At 45.2% G+C, this 22,757-nt stretch overlaps 2 protein-coding genes across 4 annotated transcripts in view; both read right to left on the bottom strand.

The window, feature by feature from the left end:
- Positions 1–2,148, bottom strand: part of LOC134841204 (spectrin alpha chain-like) — a 28,916-nt gene extending 26,768 nt beyond the window's left edge. For all 3 annotated transcript variants that reach the window (XM_063857034.1, XM_063857035.1, XM_063857036.1), the window contains exons 1-5: positions 1,971–2,148; positions 1,529–1,699; positions 945–1,070; positions 475–568; positions 152–372 (exon numbers count right to left, since the gene is read on the bottom strand). In XM_063857034.1, the coding sequence (XP_063713104.1) occupies positions 152–372; positions 475–568; positions 945–1,070; positions 1,529–1,699; positions 1,971–2,042 (684 nt within the window). In that variant the 5' untranslated portion in view covers positions 2,043–2,148. The remainder of the gene's footprint in view (positions 1–151; positions 373–474; positions 569–944; positions 1,071–1,528; positions 1,700–1,970) is intronic.
- The window catches only part of LOC134841206 (frataxin, mitochondrial-like), a 291,857-nt gene extending 269,349 nt beyond the window's left edge, over positions 1–22,508 (bottom strand). Inside the window, exon 1 of the mRNA XM_063857040.1 lies at positions 22,505–22,508. The gene's annotated coding sequence lies outside the window, so the exon portion shown is untranslated. The remainder of the gene's footprint in view (positions 1–22,504) is intronic.
- Positions 22,509–22,757: the final 249 nt, after the last annotated feature.

The following is a 22,757-nucleotide window of genomic DNA, read 5'->3' as shown; positions in this document are numbered from 1 at the left end:
CATAAATTGGGCAAAATTGAAAATCAGTAACCTCATCGGGTTTTTTTAAAATAAAAATTCGGGTACAATGATAACAATTGCCTAAAAGAGCTGCAACTTCTAATAATTCTGGTCTACTTCTAAACAATTAACTGTGTTAACTTTTTCTAACCCTTTCGTACTCTGGGTGCTTGGTGAGTTCATCTGCTTTCTCAGTCACTTCCGCCATCTTGGGCTCGAATGCCATTTTGTCCTTGGAGGTGAAGTCCTCATACTTCCTCTCACACAACTGCACGTGGTCGATATTGGCGGAGACATCGTCGATCAAGTTTCGGATTAGTTGTTTCTTGTCTACTATCCACATTTGGGCTTCATCGCACAGTCGGAAGTATTCTATAACATATCCAAAGTATGAACCAGCCTCACAACGGATTAATTCGGTATTGAATTTTTTTAAAGCTTATTTCTGTTTCTTCCGAAAATTAAAATCCGAACCTGTGAGAGATTTTGCATTGACAATTTTATCCTTTCTGTCAACCAACTTCAGGTTCAGTTGGTCATACAAGTGTTGCAGTTCATCCAGAATTTTCTAAACAGACAACAGATAGAATTTTTTTTTGAAAAAGCATCAACTTTGAGTCTTTAAACAAATATACCACCCTCAAATTCTTCTTCGAGAATCAAAAATATTGTATAAATGTTAGTTTTTTGAAAACTCAATTTGATAAAACTGGGTCCAAAGGTAACTTTTTCAATCCGCCGGGAAATTTAATAACTAAAGCCTAATTTTTAACTGGAAGACGTTCACAAATTTTTTTTGCTCCATTTTCACATCCATTGATGAAAATTTAAATTGAACTTCAGAAATAAAAAATCAAACAAGGAAAACAAAACACGATCCAAGTAATTTTCACTCATTAACTTCGATTTAGCCAAAGTTAAACAAGAAAGATAATGTGAAATACCTGGATTTGTTCTTTTGCGTAGTGGTCTCTGTTGACCATGTCATTACCCTTCGCATACAGCTCATCAAGAGTTTTCAATGCTGCTGCCTTCTCCGCTTCCAAGGCTTCCACTTTCTCTGACTTTCCCTGGAAATTTTCAATCTCAACCATTTCAGTTCAAAATCGTTTACAAAGGATTTAGGGTTAAATTTTAGGCTTAAGAGTTTTTTAGTGAGATTCATTTCGGTTTATTCTTTTATGGGTTGCCACTTTTTCACCAACAATTTTCTATGATCTTTATGAAAACTCTTATGAAATTTGGTCTTAAACTCGCTGAAAACATTAAGAAGCACTTCCGAAAGCAGAAAAAAATCAACCCGTCTATAACACTAACAACTAACTTTTTCGGTTCAAATACTGAAGAAAAAAGACACACATTATTTTTCCACTCCCCACTGTACCATAGCCCCCCAAACTGTGGTTTTCCTAGTATTGCCAAAATATCATTTAATTCAAATGGTTTAAATTATATTATCTCCAAGAAAATAACCTATATCGACCCCCCGCTCTACAGCTTCGGGTCGACCAGCAAGATTTTAGTGTACCTCAACATTTGAAGCATCGAGAACTTCTTCTTTCAGAGAATCTATCTTCTCCTGCAACCACGCTTTTAACTCGTCAGCATCTCGTTTGAAGATATGGAACTCCTTTGCATCTTCCAGAAGCTGTCTACGCGCCTTCGCAGCATCTTTGAAATCGTCAAACTTTCCCAAAAGCTATTATAACAAACATTAATCTGATTAAAAAAGAGGCAAAAATGAAGTTTCAAGAGCAAAATTTATCGCTCCACCGACGACACATTTCCAATTAACTGATGACATAATTTTTTAAAAACTAGAATCAAATAATCAATTTCCTGATTCATTATGACCTAAGTGTTTAATTTCTTTCAAGCTATATTCAGCCGACGAGGATGGTAAACTAAAACGTATCTGATGCATAGAAGCGTTTTCTTCGGTCTAAAAAGTCTACTGATAGAAACATTACCTGGGTTCTCTTTTCCTTGATAGCATCGGGAGTATCTATCAAGCCCACCTCCTTCACGTCCACGTCAGCCATTTGTCAAGTTTCAATAATTCGAATATTCGCTTGCAAATGGTATATTTCTATTCAGTTGCGTTTTGTATTTTGAGCTCGCTAAGTGAAACTTGCATACACTGTTCTAGAATTAAACTGTTTACTCAGTTAAGATAAAGCACCAAATGTGGATTGCTGGCCAATAAGATAAACTACTACTGAATAGAGAGAGTAGATAAAATATACAAACTATTTCACCAGCCGATTTGGCATATATCATGCAAAGTTCGGTGACGAAATGTATCTAAAAAAAACTTGATTTTTCCATATTTATAGAAAAAAAAATAATTGTGCGTGAATATAGAACAGCATATATGTAGCCGCCACATCTAAGACAAGAATAACCGGTAGTTGAGTACCGAATTTCCGCTCACACTTCTCGGCTTTTTTGATGTCCTTCCAACCATCCCTATTCACATGTAAGCACATCAACGTAATGTTATACCAGTCGAAGGTTATTAATGAAAACAAATTTTAATGAAAAAGGTCAAAAATCATTGGTGCTGAAACTGCGATACAAAACAAGAAAGACGAAAAAAACAATAGATTGTGAAATTAGCATCGGAAAAAGACTTTACCAAGCAGTAGCAAAGCCAAAAATACCGTAGTAGAAACCCTTAAGCCGAAAAAAAATACTTGAGACTGATAAAAAATTAAAAAAAACTCCCTCATCCTCAAAACAGTCACATACAAAATGCTTTATTTGCTCGTCAAATGAAACCAAATAAGGCCACTAAGCCAATATAATATAGGCCGAAACCTATAAAACCGAAAAAAGCCAAAAAAAATTGAAACAGAAAATATTAAGTGCCCTCGCCCTAAAAACATACACACACTCTGACATTTTGAGATGCAATATGAGGCCATTAAGCCGACATAAGATGGGCCGAAATGTATCAATCCATAAAAAAATTTTAGTCATTAAAATCATGAACTATAATTTTTATTACGATTTTAGCTATTTGTGCGATAGAGGTGGGCATAAAAGTTATGTTATCATTGAAACGACCTAATATTAGATTACTGAGCAAATAACAAATAAGCCAAAACCATTTAGAAAGAATAAAGATTCTAAGTTTAAAAAAAAGAACAAAAAATAAAATATGCGAAGCCAAGGTTATTACAATTACAAATAGCAGAAGTAAATCAAAACACTAAAAGCAACTACAATGTAAATTGTATGCAGCAAAAAAGACAATTCTACCATGTGGCAACTAAGCCAACAAAACATCAGAAGACGAAAAACAAGGAGAGCTTGTTGCCGTACAGAATTTTCCGACCATATAAGAAAAAAAGCTACATTTTTTTTTCAAATTGCATCGTCTTTTGTTTTTGGTGTGACAAGAGATTCTAAAAAGAAAGCCTAAAATTTCGATATTTAAAAATCAAGGAAATTTGATAAGTTTTTCACAAATAAAAAAATTTAAAAAACCAAAAAAAATCAAAATTTTTTCAAAATATTTTTTTTGATTTGTTCTTAAATTTTATTCCCAAGAGTGCGCCAAAAGAATTCTCCGTAACTGATTTCACCAGAGTAAAAATAAGTAAAAATTAGTTTTTTAGAAATTAAAACTAACTATTATCAGTCTGCTCACTCGCTTCATTCGTTTGAAACTACACGAAAACGAAACTGAAAATTCGAAACGGTTTTTCTCAAGTTTTTTGGAGTTTTTAAATGTCGTTCGAATCACGGTTGAAAGGGCTTTAATATGATATATCACTCGACCCATTCCGATTATTATTTAAGGTATCCGATTTTGAGTTACCGATTAGTGATTCCAAATAAATATTCCCCTGCGTTCAGCAAAACAGATAATTCATCGGTGCCAGCAGTGAACTCGATAACCGCCGATGGCTGATCGGAAGAAAAGGCAGTATGCAACTGCAGCAGACGAAGATGAAGTGGGAGAGTGTCAGACGCACTGCAGCAGAATTGGATGCAGAAAAAGATTATCCCAACCACACAAGTATCTGATGCAACAGCTGCGGCTATTTGAATGTATCCTGATGTGGACTGCGCCGAGCCAATGATCGACCTGAAGGTACTTTCATCAGCCCTCGCTGTCAGGATTATTTCGTGGTCCCTCGAGCGCGCATGCAAGAAAGTCGAGGAGATAGCTCATCCGGGCCTTCTAATGAATCACAGCGGAGTTGCCCTTCTTTGCCAACATGCGAATAAACGACAGTATTCTAGTTTTGGAAAACTAAGTAACGATGAAGCTGTAGAAGTATTCGGTATTGCATATCAAACATGCGCAAATTTGCAACCGAATCTTTTCTATTTTCCAAGATGCACGGCTAGCTCAGAGTTCTTGAACGGTTTAAGCAGACTCCTGGAATCTTTTGCTGAAAACAATTTGTGATGCGAATATTCCCTGAATGCTGCAATGATCATGTCAACGTTGTTGCTGCAAACGTCAGATAAGGCTAATCAAAAGACAAATATGCCCAACCTCAGAAGACTCGAGATTTGGGACGATGGAGAAATTAAAGAGCTTGTAGAGGTTATACAAAAAACGTTTATCAAAACGCACAACAGACAAAATAATCTGACAATTACATAACACTTTGCGAATACCATGAAACGGGGCAAAACTTGTGCTGCGATAGCACTTCTATCTGACTCGTCTGCTTAAGGGGTATTGTAGCTGCGCGAACAAGTTACGAATGAAGGCATGAAGAAATCTGTTAAATACTACCTTGATATGCATCCCAAAAGGAAAGCTATGCCTAGTGCTCTCGACGAACCATCTGATACAAGAAGCTAGTTTCACCCAGAACTTATCGACAGGATAACTGAATGTGTTATTCGAAAGTGTGCAATGCACCTGAAGGGTGCAGCAGGACCCTCAGCGACGGATGGAATTCAATGGAAGATGTTTCTAACTGAATATTTACAAGACTGCTCGTATCAGGGCAAAGCCCTGAACGTTGCGATTGCCTTTAAAGGTCTATGGAGCAGCAAAAACATGAAAAATTTTAATGTATTAAAATAAAATTAAAATTTTTTTTTAAAATTTGAGATTTTTTTGTGAAAGCATTCCCCCACACGCCAAATTCAGTACAAAGTGATAAATTTCGCTCCTAGTAACAAATAAATTCCTGTGACGGTTTAAATCTCCGCTTACGCGTTAATAGCTCGAAATATATCGCGCGTTAATTGTCTCAAAGTGGCACTCTTTAAACCCCCATAACTTTACGAAAAATAATCACAGGTGAAATATCTCTTCAAATTTAAGCTCAGGACAACAGTAGCTTTCGATTGATAAAAAAATTCTGTCAAAAATGGCTAGTTAAAAAGTCGACATTTGTCTGAAGAAAAAAACCAACCCGAGCACAAATATTCCGTTACTTTCGTAACGAAAGTCCGAGCAACAAGCGCCAAACTCATTATGCCATTCAGTAACAGCAATAGCAAGAAAGCTGTGTACAAAAAACGTTCCGCCACAACACATCAGCAATCTGCGAGACAGCAGGTTGATTCTTCTCGATAAGAATCCTGGCATCCGATCTATTGGAATGTGAGAAACATTGCGGAGATTGAATGGGAAGGTAGCTTTAATGGTCCTGAAGCCCTATATCCAAGAGGCAGCAGCACATAAGCAATTATTCATGCAATCCGAAATATGTTTGCAGAAACTGATTGCGAGGCGCTTTTTCTGGGCGATGCTGAAAATGTCTTCAACGAATTAAAACGCCAAGTGGCATTGAGGAATATTGACTCAATTTGTCCTGGCGTTTAATATGCAAACTTTTATCGAGAACAATCAAGTTTATACACAGACAATGATACAATTACGTCGGAAGACGACCCAAGGCGATCTGCTGGTAGTGCCGATTTCAATCATAAACGCAACAGAGACCCCGGTAGAAGTCTAAGCTACTCGGAGAAGTCTAAGCTACTCGTGAAACCAGCTTCGAAAAACACGCTGAACAAGTGTTGAATCAATAACGAATGGGCACAGAGTCCTAGTTTCTAGGGTTGCAGCACATGTTAAGAAACTTCAATGATTGGATGTCAGAATTGTCAGTTCTTAGCGATGTTGCAAAGACAGTACAGGAGCAGCCTTGTCTAACACACGGACTTCAGAGCAAATACATTTTTTTAATGAGAACAAAACCCCGTATTTCTGAACTCCCCCATATAATAATAAAATAATAACAAAGGATTTAGGACTAATCCAAGGGTTCGCATAAAACCCAGTGATTGGGAGGTTCAACGTTCGTGTTTCAGTTGTTAAAGTTTAGTTTCTTCAAATCTCTACAGTTGTTGCAGCCACATAATATCCGCCAAGTGCATGAATCTGATTCGTTGTAGCGGGTTTTGAAGAACTTCGTATAAACTTCCAGCAGTTTAATTTTGCATCCTGGATCAAAGATTATGTCAAATTTGAAGTAATCGTTAAAAAGGTTGGCAAGACGGCAAGCTCGAAACCAGTAATCGGATTCACACTTCTTCAGACGTATTTGTTGGCAGGCAAAATTTCGTGTTGCTTGTGTTCTTCGAGTACCGATGTCTGTGATGGTTACTTGACTACGCCAGTCTATGTCAACTTTTCCGGTTAGTATTTTGTCACACAAGAGAATAACATGAAGTTCTTGATATAAGGAGATTGGAAGGATATCGAGTTTCACGAGCTTATCCTTATAGGTGTAACATTCGTCTACTGTAGTCACACATGAGGCTTAAGAAAAATAGGCCCTATAACCAATGGCTCAAGAGTCAGGGACACTATCTCTTGTGTTTTTCTACCTCAAATCAGTCGGAGCCAATTCGGTTCGCTTGTGACATGAGACTACGACCCGTTACAGCTTAAAGGCTACTACCAAAATATCCCCCCACTCTAGAAATAAGAACGTCCCCATACTTAGGTCTCTAGATACCCAAAATACATGAACGCCGTTAAAAACCGGGTCGGAACAATCCGTTAAGTTACTTTTTATTAGACAGTGGAACTTTGATCCATTTCAGATGGATCAACCTAAAACTCGCCTTACCTCAACATAACAATCATAAAACACACTCTAGAAATTTAAATTAAGGACTCACATGTTGATGCGCTCAAGCACAGGAGGTAATTAAATGGGTGAGCAACTCTAGAATTCAATGTAGATAACTAGATAAGTTCAATGTTTGTCAGTTTGAATGGCAGAGGTAAGTTTGAACTCTAGAATGAAGTTTTATGTGAACCATTGGGACACTCCAGCTGTCCACCTTTCCGTCGAAGGTTCACTCTAATCCAGTTCGAATAATTGTTCTCTCGGGAATACTCTGTCTTCTATTTCAGATAGGACAGCTCTACTCTTGTTCACTATGATGGAAATTGCGAATAGCAATTTCCCACTTGTTTTTTATCTGACAACTTTCCCGCGATTGTTATTCGATCGTTCTGAATTCTCTTTTTCGGTTTTTCAGTTATCGCGAGAAAATCGTGCATGACAGGCTCCATACGAATTTTTGAAAAACTAAATTTCACCCCAAAATTAAGTGCTCTTGCTTTTCTCAAGGTCAAACTTCCAAATATGACCGACTGGCACATACTCCCCGGACTCAAGATCGATGTCCTCATCGCGTGCTGTCGTCTGCCAGTGATTCCCAGAAAACCGAGTGTTGCTCAAGGTACAGTGCCAGTGGTCATTTACAGAAGTTTGCAGCAGACTTAAGCTTATCTACACCCCAAATTTCACAGCCATGTAAAATTTTCACACTATCGCTAAACAGCAATCAAAATCTGCACACACCTGCATCCTTGAATTCTCGCTTTTCAAGCCAATTATTTAAAATTTCTTTTGTCCCATTCAATTAGGAAATTGTCATGCAGCATTTTGATTTATATAATAGATATAGCATATTAATAACAATATCTGATTCGTTAAAATTTCTTTTTCGTGAACCCAGGTTTCACCCGGATCCACACTCAAGCCCCCTTTCCCTCTCAAGAATCAAGATCCATTCGAACCATCCGCTCATTTCGCACTCTTCGCCTTGGAGATGCCGCTCCCTGAAGTACTAGATACGGCAAACTGTCTCAACAGTTCTTCTTCATCATCGGAGCTAATCACGATCTCCTCCCAAGCCTTCAGCTGTTCATAGGATCGCATCCATTCATTTTGCTCCTGCAACCTCTTCGCCTGGTTGGGTAGTGCCTTCACCCTAGATTCCCGGTTCAAACAAAAGGAGTTGTGCAGGCTCAAGCTCACGTTCTTCGCCAAGTCTTCCTCTAGTATTGATTCCCTCGCTTTGGTATTGTCTCTAGACATTTTACCCACTCTCTTCCATCCTGTCGTGATCGCATTTCGATGGGTTAACAGGGGTCTCTTGAAAGCTTCCGGCCCAATCTCGGCCTGGAACTGTCGATACTCCTTTTGATGCTTTCTCATGTGATCTTTCGTTGTCATGTACAACCAAGACGTCAGTGTCGCCCGAAACCATGGAAAGTACCTCAAACGGCTCCATACGTGTCTGACTTCCGTTGGTATGGCGAACACTTTGCACGCAGTCTCAAACAACTCGAGTCTCCTGCTGTAGTCTATCGCATATATTGATTCAGCCGTTGGCGTCGTCGCCTCCCGATACTTCGTTATATTCTCTTCTATCCATCTCAGAGCCAGCATCGTACTCACTACTAAGAGCGTCACCTTCTGCCGGTGATCCGGTAGTCCGATCGACCGAATTTCTTCTATATCCCACACCAGGCAAAGGTTCTTGTGATCTGGATACCACACCGTTTGTGCCAAACAGTGGCATGGGCATTCTCCATGGGTCATCTCAATGCTCCTGAGGTTACGCTCCCCCGAGGCTTCCAAGAGAGGCTCAAGCTCCATCATTTTCTCATGCATCGTGTCGTTCTCTCCCATGCTTGGAGTACCCCCCACAGGTTTTCCGATCACGTTTTGTCTCTCGTGATCGCTTGTGTTCTCACTTTCGAACTTCAAAAGCTCTTCTCCCCAGATTTCACTCAAGTCATCTCTCAACTCTTTCGGTACTGTCCCTCTGATTTTCCTCAACAACTTGTGCGAGTGATGCGATACCCGAGCCAACCTCACGCACTTGGGCACTGAGAAGGCCTTGTCCACCAATATTCTCTGGCTGGATGCTTCCACCATCGCCATGTGCAGTGGGTAGTGGCTTCCGCACAAATTGGCCATCATTGACCCTATCAGGGATTTTGCGTTCAATGGCAGGCCATAAGCTTCGCTCATGGGAAACCCATTTCCGCCTCGAGGCCAACCTTCCAGCTCCGGATGTGTTTTTGAGTCACCTGCAACACCCCAGGCCATGATTCTACGCTCAACGCCGTCACTGAATGGTGTTCAGACTCTAGCCTCTCCAGTGACTGCAGACTACACATTCTCGAGAAGAATCCAAGAGCTGTCGCTATATTCACCGTAGTTCTTGCGTAACACTCCGCAACTATTTGCACTTCACTTTTCTCCCTTTCCGTGATGTCTTCAAACCAAGTAACCAGATCTTCTTTTTGAAAGGACAGTATCCTGACACATGACCGTCCATCGCAGGTGTGTTCTCCGTTCCCACACGTCGAATCCAGACAGCTACCCGGCTCCATCTTCTTTGCTGACCCGAGCTTGTTCGTCTTTTCGCCTGACTCCTGCATCTGAGGTGAGATTAGTTTGTGCAACACACTCAACTTTGCCAAATCTTCATCATCCATTGGTGCTAGCCTCACTCGCTCTGTGGTTTCCTCGATCAGGCTCGCGTGGGGATGTGGGCACCAGGAGGGTCTTAGTAATTTCCATACCACTCCCAAGTTCGTGATTAACAAGCCATTTCCATCACCCATGTTCACTTCAACTCTTTTGTTCGAGCGCGGTATGCTCACCACCTCTGGTGTTTTCTCAAGAATCAGGCCCAGGCTCGGCCTCTCTTTCTCCACCGCGTCTATTTCCACTATTCTCTCTGTCCAAAACTTCAGTAGCTCCGCTACCTCGTGGTTCCTGTTAGCGCCTCCAGTTTCTGAGTCTAAGAAGGGGTTGTAGGCTATTCCCATCACTCCTGACACGTATTGGTGTTCCCCCTTCTCGCTGAGTCTCGAGTACTGCTCTGACGAGGCCAGGTTACGGTGAACATCATGTTCTTCTTCGAACTTCTTGTTATAAAACCTCCGCACCTCGTCTAGCTTTCTGTGGTTCTCTAGGGATAGTCTGGAACCATCTTCCTTTTCTATTCCAGTACTCTGATACACGTTCAAGATTATCGTTGAGACTCTTTTTTCCACGGTTTTACTTCCGCTTGCTCTTTGGTGGCATGCCAGGATGGTGCTATCAGACATCATTGACATTATCCATCTCAAGAAACATGTGGCATCTTTTCTTCTAGCCAGGCTCAAGCCTGAATTGTCCCTGGCCACGTGTTGCATCAGTGCCTGATACACCTCTAGCTTCTTTCTTCCCAACTGCAGCCTGTCATACGAGGTCAATGTCTCTAACTCTATTCCCACCAGACTCCAGGTGAACATTAATTGTCCCGCAGTTCTAACGAAGGGATTCGCCATCAATGGCGGTGCTGATGAGGATGTCCTCATTGCCTCTTCGAAATGATCCTTCAACAAGTTCTGCCAGGACCTCTTCAGCTGATTCGCCAATTCTATCTTGTTAACCTCAGCCTTTTGCTGGGTGGCCCAATTGCGTCGTTTGCGAGCCACTCCACTGTCCAACTTCTTCAAGCAGTCTTCCATTTCCTTCAATGTCTCGAGGGCCACCCACCATGTCCGGGAGGTGTTCCTCGTTTTGTTCCTCTCCAGTGGATCACTCGTCACTTGCTTCCCCGTGGCCTGGTGTGCCTTCGAGACCCATTCCTTGCCGACATCCACTTCCCATGTCTGCCCGTTCGTTGAACCTCTCTTCACGTTTACCTTCTGGGGCTTGAAGTCTTCCTCCGATGTCGAACTGATGGGAGCCTCTATTTCCCTCTCTACTTCGAGTGGTCTTCTGAGTTCCGTGTTGCTCCTGTATGCCGCCGTCTTGCATCGAGCCAAAACCATGGGCGCCGTCTCTCTCAAGTTTCCTTCCGAGACAGCATCCACTGAAGGACTACCCAATCCCTCCACTTCTCTCTTCCTCTTGCGAGTTTTCACATCTCTGCTTGAGGGTGTTGTGGTTATCATCACTGATTGGACCTCTCTGTCTACCTCCAAACCTTCCAACTCTTGCCTCCCCCTGCTCGAGCCTTAAGGATATTAGTACTTTTAATCATATTACTAGTCCCAACGATATCCCCTTCTGTATCATCAACTGTTTTATCTACAGTTTTTTGTTTCAGAGTAGAGCTGTCTTCACATTTTTCTTCTCTAGTCTTCGATCGTGAATTCCTCAGCTCTATCAGCTTGTTCAGCAGCTCTTTTCTCGCCTTCTCGTCCAGGCCCGTTCCTATCAGAAGCGGTTCTCCAAACTTCACAACTGTGTCCCACAGTTCCTCCTTGAATTTGTCCAGCGTCGTCTCGCTGCCCACTTCTTGATTGAATTCCTTCAAGAACTCCTGCCAAGCATCGTCCTTCAGAGACCCCAGGAACATGTCCCTATTTCCTTCGAAAGTATTCTTTTCCCTTTCCTCCGAGCTCAAGAGTATCATCCCCATATTGGAGGTCTCGCTTGCCAATGGCAACTCCAGATTCTTCCGGGGGGACGGGGTCAGCGGTGGAGTGGCAGTATCTGCCCAATTCTCCTCGCTCAAGTCTTTCAACAGCTCTTGAGTGGTGAGCTCCTCCCCTGATGGTCTCGGTTCAGGCGTATTCCCCACTTCCATGTCCTCACCGGCTTCGCTGAGAGTCTCATCCATACTCTCTTCTTCTGACTCATTTCTTGTTCTCTCGAGAATTCTTTTGAACCGGTCCTCCACGGGTCCACTCCTCTTGTCTTCAGGTGTATCCACTGACAGTGGTGATGGTGTCGCCGGATCCAATCTCTTGTACTCCGTCAGGGCCACGTACAGTTGACCTGCAGCATCCAGTTCTTTTCCCTCCTGTCTCATTTCCACCTGTTCTAAGCCTTAGGGTGCCCTATACTTTCTTGTTGCAAATTTCATGTCGTCCACCAACGCGACATGCCCCTCCATCATGATCATCCTGCCATCATCCCATATTGGTAGCATATTCTCAAGTCCCTCCTGCTCAAGAGCTCTCAAGACCTTTCGCACCTCATATCCAGGGGGCTGCGAGCCTCTCATCTTTTTTGCTTGCGTCGTCCACGAATTTATTTTCGCCTCGCTAGTGTGGAAGTAAACCGCCGCCGTGTAGCCGACGAACAGGGGGTCCCAGCCATCAGTGAAGTACTTCTGCATTTCTTCCGTAGTCATCCTCGCCATTATGGATGGAACTACCAAGGGGCTGTTCATTCCCAAGGTCATCCTCCTAACTATAGGGAACTCAGGCATGGTGGCCGGCAGGATTTCTTTCTCCATTATGGCCTCCAGCTCCCTCTTAACCAGTGCAAAGCTTTCCTCCCAAGCGGGAATCCTCAAGATCTCTCTTCCGTCTGCTGTCAGTGGGTTCAAGTTCCAGAACTTGGGATATGTCTCGATGGGGCCCTCGCGTTTGCCTCCCATTCTACATTGCATCTGTCCCCTGAAGTTGCACACTATCAACTCGGCATCTTTCACTTTTCCAAAGAGTACCGTATTGCTCATTTGTGCCCTGAGCAGCTCCTGCTGACACCAATTGAGCGCCGTCCCATCCAGTACGCTGACAAGACTCAAGTGCGTTACAGAGTAACGATACGTTGTTACCAGGGGATCTGGGAATGCGTACGTTACTGCTGGACCGTAAATGCAGGTTACCACCTCCTCTAGACCCCGGATTATCCCCATCGGGTCCGACCTCATTGCCAGGCACAGGTCCGTCAACAGAGGCATCCCTCCATTCATCTTCTTCCATTCTTCTCTCGATTTTGGGTTCTTCTCTTCACCCGTCATGTGCCGATTCTGCATCATGAGGTATTGCACTAACAACGTCTTCAACCCCGCGGCACACTTGTAGGAGTAGGTTTTGATACTCGAGTGGACTTTCCCCATTGACAGGGGCTCCCCATATTCCATCAATCGATGAAACGACACCAATTCCCCATGGGTCAAGAGTACTAGTGCCAGATACCCATCAACCCGAAGTGTCTCTACCCCTCGACTAAACATGTACGCTGGGCCCATGTTGAACAAATATCTGGGGTAGACCAGATATAAAGCCAAGAGCAGGCTGATGGGCATGCCCAGTATCTCCTGCACTAAGGCTCCAAAGATAGTCGCTGTGGTGCCAAACATTCCTGCCATGAATTCTTTCCCCCAGCAAGGACTCAAGAACTTAAGAATCTCATGATCCCTTCTAGTCCTCAGCTCACCCTCTGCGTGCTCTCTCCAGAACCCTCCAATCGTCACTTCATTGGCTGCCGAGACAAATCTAGCCACCGTCATCTCTCTTCCTTCGGCCAGCTCCAGTTGTTTCTCCAGAAAACTCCAGACTTGTTTCACGAGGGGTGGTGCTTCCTCCCTCGTCTTATTCGTGGCGTTCTCCAGCCTTGGTGTCAAAAATGGCCACCAGCCGTTCTCTTGCGTCAGGCGATATTTCATCGACTCTAATTGTTTCTCCGTGTCGGCCACATTTTTTCTCTCGTTGCTCGGACCTCTAGACTTGCCGGTGGAACCTGTGATCTTCACCTCCATGCTCCGAAACCACAAGCTGGCCGTCAATTGGTTTATCGCCGGGTGATCGTCTCCGATGACTGGGCTGAACTTGAGTTGCCTGGCAAAGTTCGATATCTCTAGCAAAAGCACCTCGTCCAGTACGATCAGGATGTCGACTAATCCATAAAAGCCCCTCAGTGCATGAGATATGTCCGCCCATGCTGCTGCCAATTCTGACTTGCGGAGCTTCAGGTTCGATGGCTCCAATTCCCGATTGGGGGCTGCCATTAGAATCCGCCATTCGTTTCCCTCTGCTATCAGGATCAAGACCGCATACACGAATTGTAGGGCGGGTGGCATATTCGCGTATCTAGGGGATGTAGTGAACACCACTTTCGTCTTGGATCCAAATCTCGAGAAAACATTCTCTTGCACCTCATTCATCGCCGCAAACAACGTCTGAATGGCCTCCCATATCTTCTTCGATGTCGGTTCACTGCCCTTCAGCTGCTCAAGAAGTCCCGCCGCGTGCAGGTGATCATTCATTCCTGCAAACAATAGCAGCTCAGGCTCACAGGGCATCTCCGACTTTATTGCCACCACTAGAGTTAACATCTGGTTTAGTTCGGCTCCTGGCAAAGAGTATATCAGAGTCTCCGGCCAGAACAACTTAGGAGACGTTCCTTCGAAGTCTGATCCCGCCACAATGACTATCCTTGCAGCAGCTGGATCTGCTCTATCATAAACTGCCAAGGTTTTGGCCAGCTGGGTGCTCCCACAGGGCTTCCCGTACCTGGGATCTTCCGCCAATTTCGAGCCTTCGTAAGCGGCATCTGGCAATTCCATTCCCCCGGGATTCAGCAGCTTGTCCACCACCCTCAACTGTGCCGGGGTCGCCAACCTGATCCTGGCGATGCTCGTTCGGTGTTTGGGGGGTTCTGCTATGAGTACAGGACTCCCCAGCAGCTTGAGAGGTCTGTAGTTGATGGGTCCCATGATCGCTTTCGTGGGAATTCCGGTCAGGTCCGCGGTCTCCATCAGTTTTCTTCTCGAGAAGTGCGCCTCATGAGCTTTCAACCAGTCCACGCAATGATGTCTGTTTAAGTCTTCGTGCGACACTCGTTCAATACCCAGAGTCTCCGCCAATTCTCGTCTGCATTCCAAACCCAGGTCCAGTCTAGGTCCAGTCCTTTCACCTTCTCTGGATATCTCAAGCGAGCGGTCTCCATAGGCTTCTTTTACCGCTTGCTTTCTGCCACTACCACTGAGGATATTGCCGAGCCTGGAGGCGTTGATGACGTCACCTCCTCAGACTCCATTGGCGTGGCACTCGGCAATCTAGCCTGGTCGCTCCTCGAGCTGTCTCTAGTGTCGACCCTCGGTCCTAAGCGACCAGACAAGGCCCTCGAGGCAAGGAATGGTGGGTTCGGAGGTGGCCCTAATGTGAATTGGGCCGTCTCTAGCAGATCCGCCTCTAGCGTATTTATGTGTCCTTGAAAGACGTCATTCAGCCACTCTGCTCCCCTCGGTCTATCGAAGTGGATTCCATCATTGGAGGTATCCTCTGGGAATCCCGCTTGCTTCATGCGCTCCGCCACGTCCAACAGTCCGACAGGAGCACACTCTTCCGGTGGATTTCTCGGATCACCCTGTTCAGGCTCCGCACCTTCTCGTTCATCTCCAAGGCGTGCTGATCAAACTTCATATTATAAGGGACAGTACATACTGTCAACAGGATGGGGTCCATCTGGATCCTCAGCTCCTCAAGAAGGCAGCTCATCTTGTCGTGCAGCCTCGTTATTTTCCTCGCTTCTCCCCTTGACACATCATTCGTCCCGATCATCAGGGTCACCGTGTACACTTTAGTCATCCCTAGCATCTCAAGCGTTGCCAACATCTGTGGTGTGGCAGCTCCAGCGAAACTCAAGATTCCTGTCTGCCAGTGCGACTGGATCCGGGTCAACACCCGCACCAGGCTGTCCCCTATGATTAGGTGGACCGCGCCTTCTGGCACACGGGGTGGCGCAAGATATTCCACCCAGGCTGCATCATGAAAGCAGTTTCTCCTGGCTTTCTGTTCCGCATTCCAATCCATCCGATTGTGCCTGTGGTACCTCTTCTCTGTGTTTTTCTTATAACTCGAGATCACGACGCTCCTGACCGGCTGTTCCCTCCAAGTCGGGGGAAGCTCCGGTCTTGCCGAACTTTCACGACTTTTCTGCCGCAATTTCTCGCCCAGCTCTTTCAGACGCGATGAGCCGCCGCTCACCTGACTGTCACTCGAGGTCGAGGTTGGGGTATATCCCGGCAGCACCACATCCATTAGTGGGCGTATGGGTTGCGTCTCTAAGCTACGCAAGGAGGACGTCGCTTCATTCGGTATCCAGACTTCCAACCCTTCACTCATGTGTTCTCGGGCCTCGCGGTCAAGGTTGAACCGTCCTCTTGCCCTGGGGGCTTCATCCACTTCCATGCGTGACTCTGGCCTCGAGCTGGTAACCACTCGCTCCTTTGGCCTGGCTCCCTTCTGTGCATCAAGCTCGCGTTGTCGTTGTTCTATTCTCTCCAACTCCGACTTCAGTTGATCACGATTCGCGGCATTCTCCCGCACCCTTAGTTCCTGCTGATGTTCAGCCTTTAGCATCTCAAGCAACCTCAGAGTCTGATCTCGTTCATTGACCGCCTGGTCCCTCTCCAGCTGAACCTTCTCCCGATCCAGCTTTGCCAGATCCCGATCGAGGTTCGCCTTGTTCCTTTCCTTCTGCGTCTTCTCGAGCTCTTTCTTTAGAACACCAAGATCCAGATATGCCTCAGTCGTCTGTTGTGCTCGCGTCATCGATAGCACTTTACTCGAGCTCTGGCCTGTGGATCTTGCTGATGGCCTAGTTGGTAGTGGGAATTCTCCTGCGCCATATTCGGTGTTGTTACTCAGGCCAAGATTCCTTGCCAAATCAAAACCCCTTACTCCTCCATCCACATTCCAAGACAACCATCTGGTCTGTTCCTGATTTGATATTCCCTCGGTGGTGTAGCCGATCATCAAGACAGCCTCCGTCGCAGACTCCCTGCACTCACCCTGTTCTTCCAATTGGAGGATTGCATTCAGCATTACCGCCATTCTCTCGTCTATTCGGGTATAATCCAGGTCCCTCAGGCGTCTGTATAGCTCATCGAGAGTAGGCTTCTTTAGGGCCGCGGGCATGGATTTCCAGAACCTGTCTGCCATTCTCTGTGACTTCGGGATGTATTCGAGTATTAACCAGCTCAAGAATTACCTTACCAGCTCAAGAATTACCTTAATCAAGAATTCTCTAGAAATGTTCCCTTGCAAATACTTGCTGCAGGTGTCGTTTATGGCGAGTTCAATCAAGATTTCTCTTTCTGTCTCTCGCTTGAGTATAGTTGGATTTTCAACTTTGTTTTTCAAACTTGATCTGAAAACAGAAACCATATTAAGACTTAACATGTCATGTTCCTAACCTGGAGACCCCCCTTTTACCAGTATGGTTAAAATCTTGTCATTTTCATTCTACTTAAAACAATTCAATTGGAATTTCCTTAAAAGCATGCAGATTCATTTTATGTTTTAGCACCGTTAATTTTTTTTAAAATTCAATTGTCACGCCAATCACGTCTTAAGATCCCTTTACCTGTGCCGCACCCCAGTACCTAACTCAAGACTCCTCCCTCACGCCCAACTCGAGACCCCGTGTCCCCAACTCAGGCGATGCTCAAGTAGTATTTCTTGTGCAGATACACCATTATCTCAGTTTCCGCAAAGACTACATGTAGGATAGCGTACAATTCCCTCGAGCTCAGTTTGCCCCTGTTTGGGTCATACACCGGCATTGAGACCTCCGTTATTCCTCTTTCAATCATGAAGTCTCGTAGTCTTGTTAGAGCCAACATCACGTGTTCGGGATCAATTGTGTTCCTGTCATTGACCCTCGTCACTAGGAAGCACAGATATTTGCCCGGGACTTGTGCTACTGATGGTGGAAGCGCTGCCATCCCTCCCAGTCCTGGTCTCTGTCTGAACAGAAACTCCACGTTCTGGTACTCTCTTTTGAAGTCAGCTTCCAATCTTGATTTGAAACTCATGTCCGCCGTGATGCAGATCGCGTTAGTCCTGTTTGACAGGATGAAGTCGCTATCCGTTATCATGATGTTTTCCGAGTACTCATTGGGTATTTCAAATTTCGTTTTGAAATTCCGACCTATGGTAGGCTTTGGCTCTTCTTCTTCCAGTTCCAATTTGCTTGTTTCTCTCACTTCCTTGAGCTTCTTTATCATCAAATTTTCGGTGTGGGCAAGTCCTATCCCCACTCCCCGGACAAAAATATTTATCGACGTCCCCGTCGATGTTGTCGGGTCTGAATTGTCCGGAGGAATGTCCAGTGGCCTATCTGTTGCCGTCCATCCGAAAAGAGGGTCCTCTGCCTTCATATAATTTGCCGATGATACGTCGACTTGTTCAATGCTTTGTCCTTCGCGGCTCTCGTCTTTGACATCGCGCATCCACTCTAGTATCCTCAAGTTCGTGTTCTCCCTCCTCTCTATCTCACTCTGTTCGAGATCCGTCTCCAATTCTGCTTGTTTCTCTCACTGCGGATAGTGTCCACCATCGTCAATGACCTGCCATTCCTCTTCGGCTTCCAGTTCGCCTGCACTCAGTAGTTCCTCGCCCAATTTGTCTGGCTGTATCTTATCGATCAAGAAGTCATCCCCGTACCTGTTGTACCTCATGCCGGTCCGTTTACGATTGCCAGTCCTGGTTCCCGGTGGTATTGGTCGATCTGGCTCCATCCACTTCGGCACCTCATCTTGCTCCGGGTCGTTCCAGTCTTCTTCTACAAATGATCCTGCTTCAGACTCCACTTCTATCTTTTCATTGTCGTCCAAACTCAAGTTCTCATTACCATCATTCTTCTCTCTGGTGCCTCTTTCATTCACTTCACACGCTGGCTCTACCACCAGGTACTCAAGACCCTCCATGTCCTTCGGTATGCACCAATCCTCCGGGGACGGAACGTGAGGCTTCAGATTTTCATAATGTGCCGCTCGCCCAGTACTCAAGCGATAGAACCGTCCTTGTTGATGGACTTCCGTTATCATGAATGGTCCCCTCCATTTCTTGAGTAGTTTCTTTGTTCCCTTGGGCGGTATGACATTTTGGAAGACCCACACATATTGGCCCACTTCATATGGCTTTGCTTGTAATTTTTTTTCGTGATATTTTCTGCGTTGCCTCATTTGCGCCTGCGCGGTGTTCCTCCTGCATAGCTCGTTTAACTCCTGTTGTCTTTTGATCGCTTCTTTCACGTACGCCTCAGGCGACGTCCTTTTCCCTTCGTATTCCGGGTAAAAGAATGTCAGAGGCATTGCTCTCTCCCTACCCGTCAACATCATGAAGGGACTGATGCCCGTCGTTGAGTGCTGTGTACTGTTGTAGGCCCCTACTACCTGTGGCAGGTATTTATCCCAATCCGTCATGTATCTTGAGCAGTACACCCTTAACATGTTGACCAGTGTCCTGTTCTGTCTCTCTACCAACCCGTTGGTCTGTGGATGGTAGGTTGTCGAGTGTGCTTGAGCAATGTGCGATCTCCTCATCAATTCTTTTGTCAAGTCCCCCACAAAAGCTTTGCCGTTGTCCGACTGGAAAGTCATTGGACAACCATACCGCGATATCCAATGCGTTATCAGATGATCACATGTCTCCTCGGCCGAGGCTGTCTGGCACGGAACCGCTTCCGCCAACTTTGTTAAGTGATCTATTATAACCAATATCTGGTTATATCCCGACTCCGTCATGCAGATTTTTTGATGGTCTATCTGCACCACTTCATTGAATTCTGAGCTCTCGACGGACTTGAGGGGAAACTTCATCTTCCTTGGGTCCTTTACCTGGAGGCATGCCAGGCAGGCATTCACCCATCTCTCGCAAGCTTTTCTCATCCCTGGCCAATCAAACCTGTGAAGTATCCTTTGTTGTACTTTGTCTATCCCCTGGTGCCCCATCTGGTCGTGCGATCTGAAAAGCACCTCCGTTTGATACAACTGTGGCAGTATGATGAGGTTGTGTTTGTGTATTATCTTCTCCTCATCTTTCCTCTTGCAGCTACCACCCCATCAGCTGTGTGATAGAGTAAGTCTTTCTTTTCTTTGTAGAACTGGCTCAAGATCTTATAGCTGTCTTCCTCGAGTTCCCCCTTCTCCCTGACCCCCGACTGGATCCATTTGGAGAGGTTATTTGTCATTTTATCATTCTTTTGGGCTCTTATTAGGTCTGACAGCCTGTATCTCGCCTTGACATGCTCCTTTAGCGCCATGATCTGTCCATTCATCTCACCAGGGTTGTGGATGTCATCACTCAGCTTCACGCATATCATCCTTTTCACGATTTTCATATCATCTTCTGGCACCAGATTCGTTCTGACGTTTGAGTTGCATGATAGTTCCCTGAATGGCTTCCTTGAAACCGCAATTTTCTCAAGTTCCTCACCACCTCGTAGCTCCTGTATGTCTAGATTGTACGTTCCTGAAGATGGATCCGTCTGTAACTCCCTGTCGTGGTGCCTTGTCTTCTCTTCCGCCAATATCATGCACAGACTGTCTTGGTTTTCGCTGCTCTCATCCGAGTCTTCATCCCATTCTTCACGCTCCCCGGACAATTTACCTTCTCCGGTTTCTTCTTCCGTGAACATGGAACACTCCCCGGACTCTTGACCTAGTCCCAGGTGTTCAGTATCTTCTTTGAACGTCACTTTCTTTTTCCTAACCTTGGTCTGCTCCAGAATGTTTTCGGGGATGTTATCAACTAGTGACCGCACGACATCTTTGCTGTCAGTGACGCTTCCTCTTGAGGAGTCAGTATCGTTCACTGTCTCTTTTCTTCGAAGTATAGTGACTTCCGGTTCCTCTTGACCCTTCTCTTGGATCACGGGCTTATGATCTGATAGTTTCTCGAGCAACCTCATTAAATCATCATCTATCTGTGCAGTTCCTGCTTCTACCTGGTTAAGATCATAGCCTTTTGCCTTGAGCGTCTCCTTCACGATCTTCGACTTGAGTATTATCTCTATTGGAATCCTTTTGCTCTTCTTCAAGATGGTCTTCTCTGGAGGTTCTTTAGGTAATTCAGGATGATCTTCTATCGGTTTGCCTGATTTGTCCAGCCATCTCGTGAGTGGAAGACTGTCGTACGTTTCCTTGTCCATGAAGGAGAAGCCATCTTTGATTTCAGGTCTGTCTGCCTCTATTTGCTCTTGTCTATCATAGAACTCCGTCTTCTTACTCAAGCTGTCGGCATTCTGATGTTTATCTCGTGTTCTATGCTCAATTATCATGTTGTATCCATCCAGGCGAACTATCCACCTCCCAATGTAACTTTGGTCCATTGAGTACGTTTCCAGCCAGCTCAGTGCTCGATTGTCGACTCGCAACTTGAATGGCTCACTGCCCAGGTATGCCCTGTATTTCTCGACAAAGGTAACCACCGCGAACATCTCTGCTTTCGGTGCTCCGTACTTCATTTCCGTGTCACTCAGGACTTTGCTCCCGTACGCTATTGGTCTCAAGACTGTCTTCCCATTCCATTCTTGTTCTTGGTGGAGAATCCCAGAAATCGCGACTACCGACGCATCCGTGTCCAGCACGTACATCCCTTTCTCAGTCGGCATACCCAGTACTGGTGCCTCACATAGCTCTTTCTTTATTCTCTGGAATGACTCTTCTGCTGCGTTGTTTCACGTGAACTTCTTGCCCTTGTGTCTCATTAACTGTTGCATCGGGTATACCTTGTCTGCATAGCCTTTGATGAACTCTCTATAATAGTTAGCGAAACCCAGGAAGCTCATCAACTGGTGCTCTGTCTTCGATGATTTCCAGGTCAGGACTGCTTCCACGGCGTCCGTATCAGGTCTGATGCCGTGCTTGTCTACCATCCTGCCCAAGTCTTTTATTGAGTCCTTGAGTATCTCGCACTTTGATGGTTTACACTTTAGCCCCGACCTCTTCATGCATGCAAACACTTCGTCAAGTCTCTCAATGTGGTCTTCCAGTGTTGGCGTCGCTATTACCACGTCATCCACGTAGCACATTACCAAGTTGCCATACTTCTTCGTCACGCCTATCAGCGCGTGTGCCATCAACCGCTGAAACGTGGCTGTGGCATTGCAAAGTCCAAACGGCATCCGTTTCCATTGAAACAGACCCAACTCGCAGGCAAACCCTGTCTTGTCCCTATCCTGCTTCCTTAGTGGTACCTGCCAAAAGGCCGAGCCTAAATCAAGAGTCGTAAAAAATTTTGCATCACCTAACTTCGAGAGGCTCTCATCAATCCTAGGTATGGGATAGGCATCTTTCACCGTGACGGAGTTCAGGTATCGAAAGTCACAACAAAACCTCAACTGGTCGCCTTTCTTTTTGGCCATCACTACTCCACACGCCCACGGTGACTTGGATGGTTCTATCATGTCATACTCTAGTAACGTCTCGATTTCTTTTCTACACGCGTCCGATTTGTGTGGGGTCATGCGCCTCGCCCCCTCCCTATGTGGTACCGCGTTTTCCTCAAGTTCTATTTCATGCTCAACGAAATTACAACACCCAATATCCGCCTTATGCCTCGAAAAAACTTCCTCGTTCCGCTCTAGTACGTCCTTGATGGCTTCGAGCTGTTCATCTTTCAGTTTGCCCCTCAAATGTTCAATCTCCGGCAGAACCGGTTTATCAGTTTGCATTTCATCTAGTGTGGGTCGCTCTGGAAAGTTCGAACAGCTCGACAGCCCATCATCCGTTTCTGACTTAAGTGATTTAATAAGACCTGATGAATCTTTTATTTTCTGCAATCGTCTCAAGATACAAATTTTGTCCCTATGATTGGGACAATCAACAACTTCATTTTGTTTTGAGTTATCGATCGTTTCATATCGAGTTTTAACCGGTAAAGCATAACCCAGTTTCCTCCCTCTCTGTATCGTGATCGGTATATCAAGGGTATTCAACAAGACACTGACGCAGAGGCCGCTCTTCGTTATCGAGAAGGATCTTCCTAAAACAGCAGC

The sequence above is a fragment of the Symsagittifera roscoffensis genome, chromosome 3 (genome assembly GCF_963678635.1).
Source record: "Symsagittifera roscoffensis chromosome 3, txSymRosc1.1, whole genome shotgun sequence".
Taxonomy (NCBI): domain Eukaryota; kingdom Metazoa; phylum Xenacoelomorpha; order Acoela; family Convolutidae; genus Symsagittifera; species Symsagittifera roscoffensis.
Note: the sequence above shows the minus strand (reverse complement) of the source record. Positions and strands in the feature narration are given on the sequence as shown.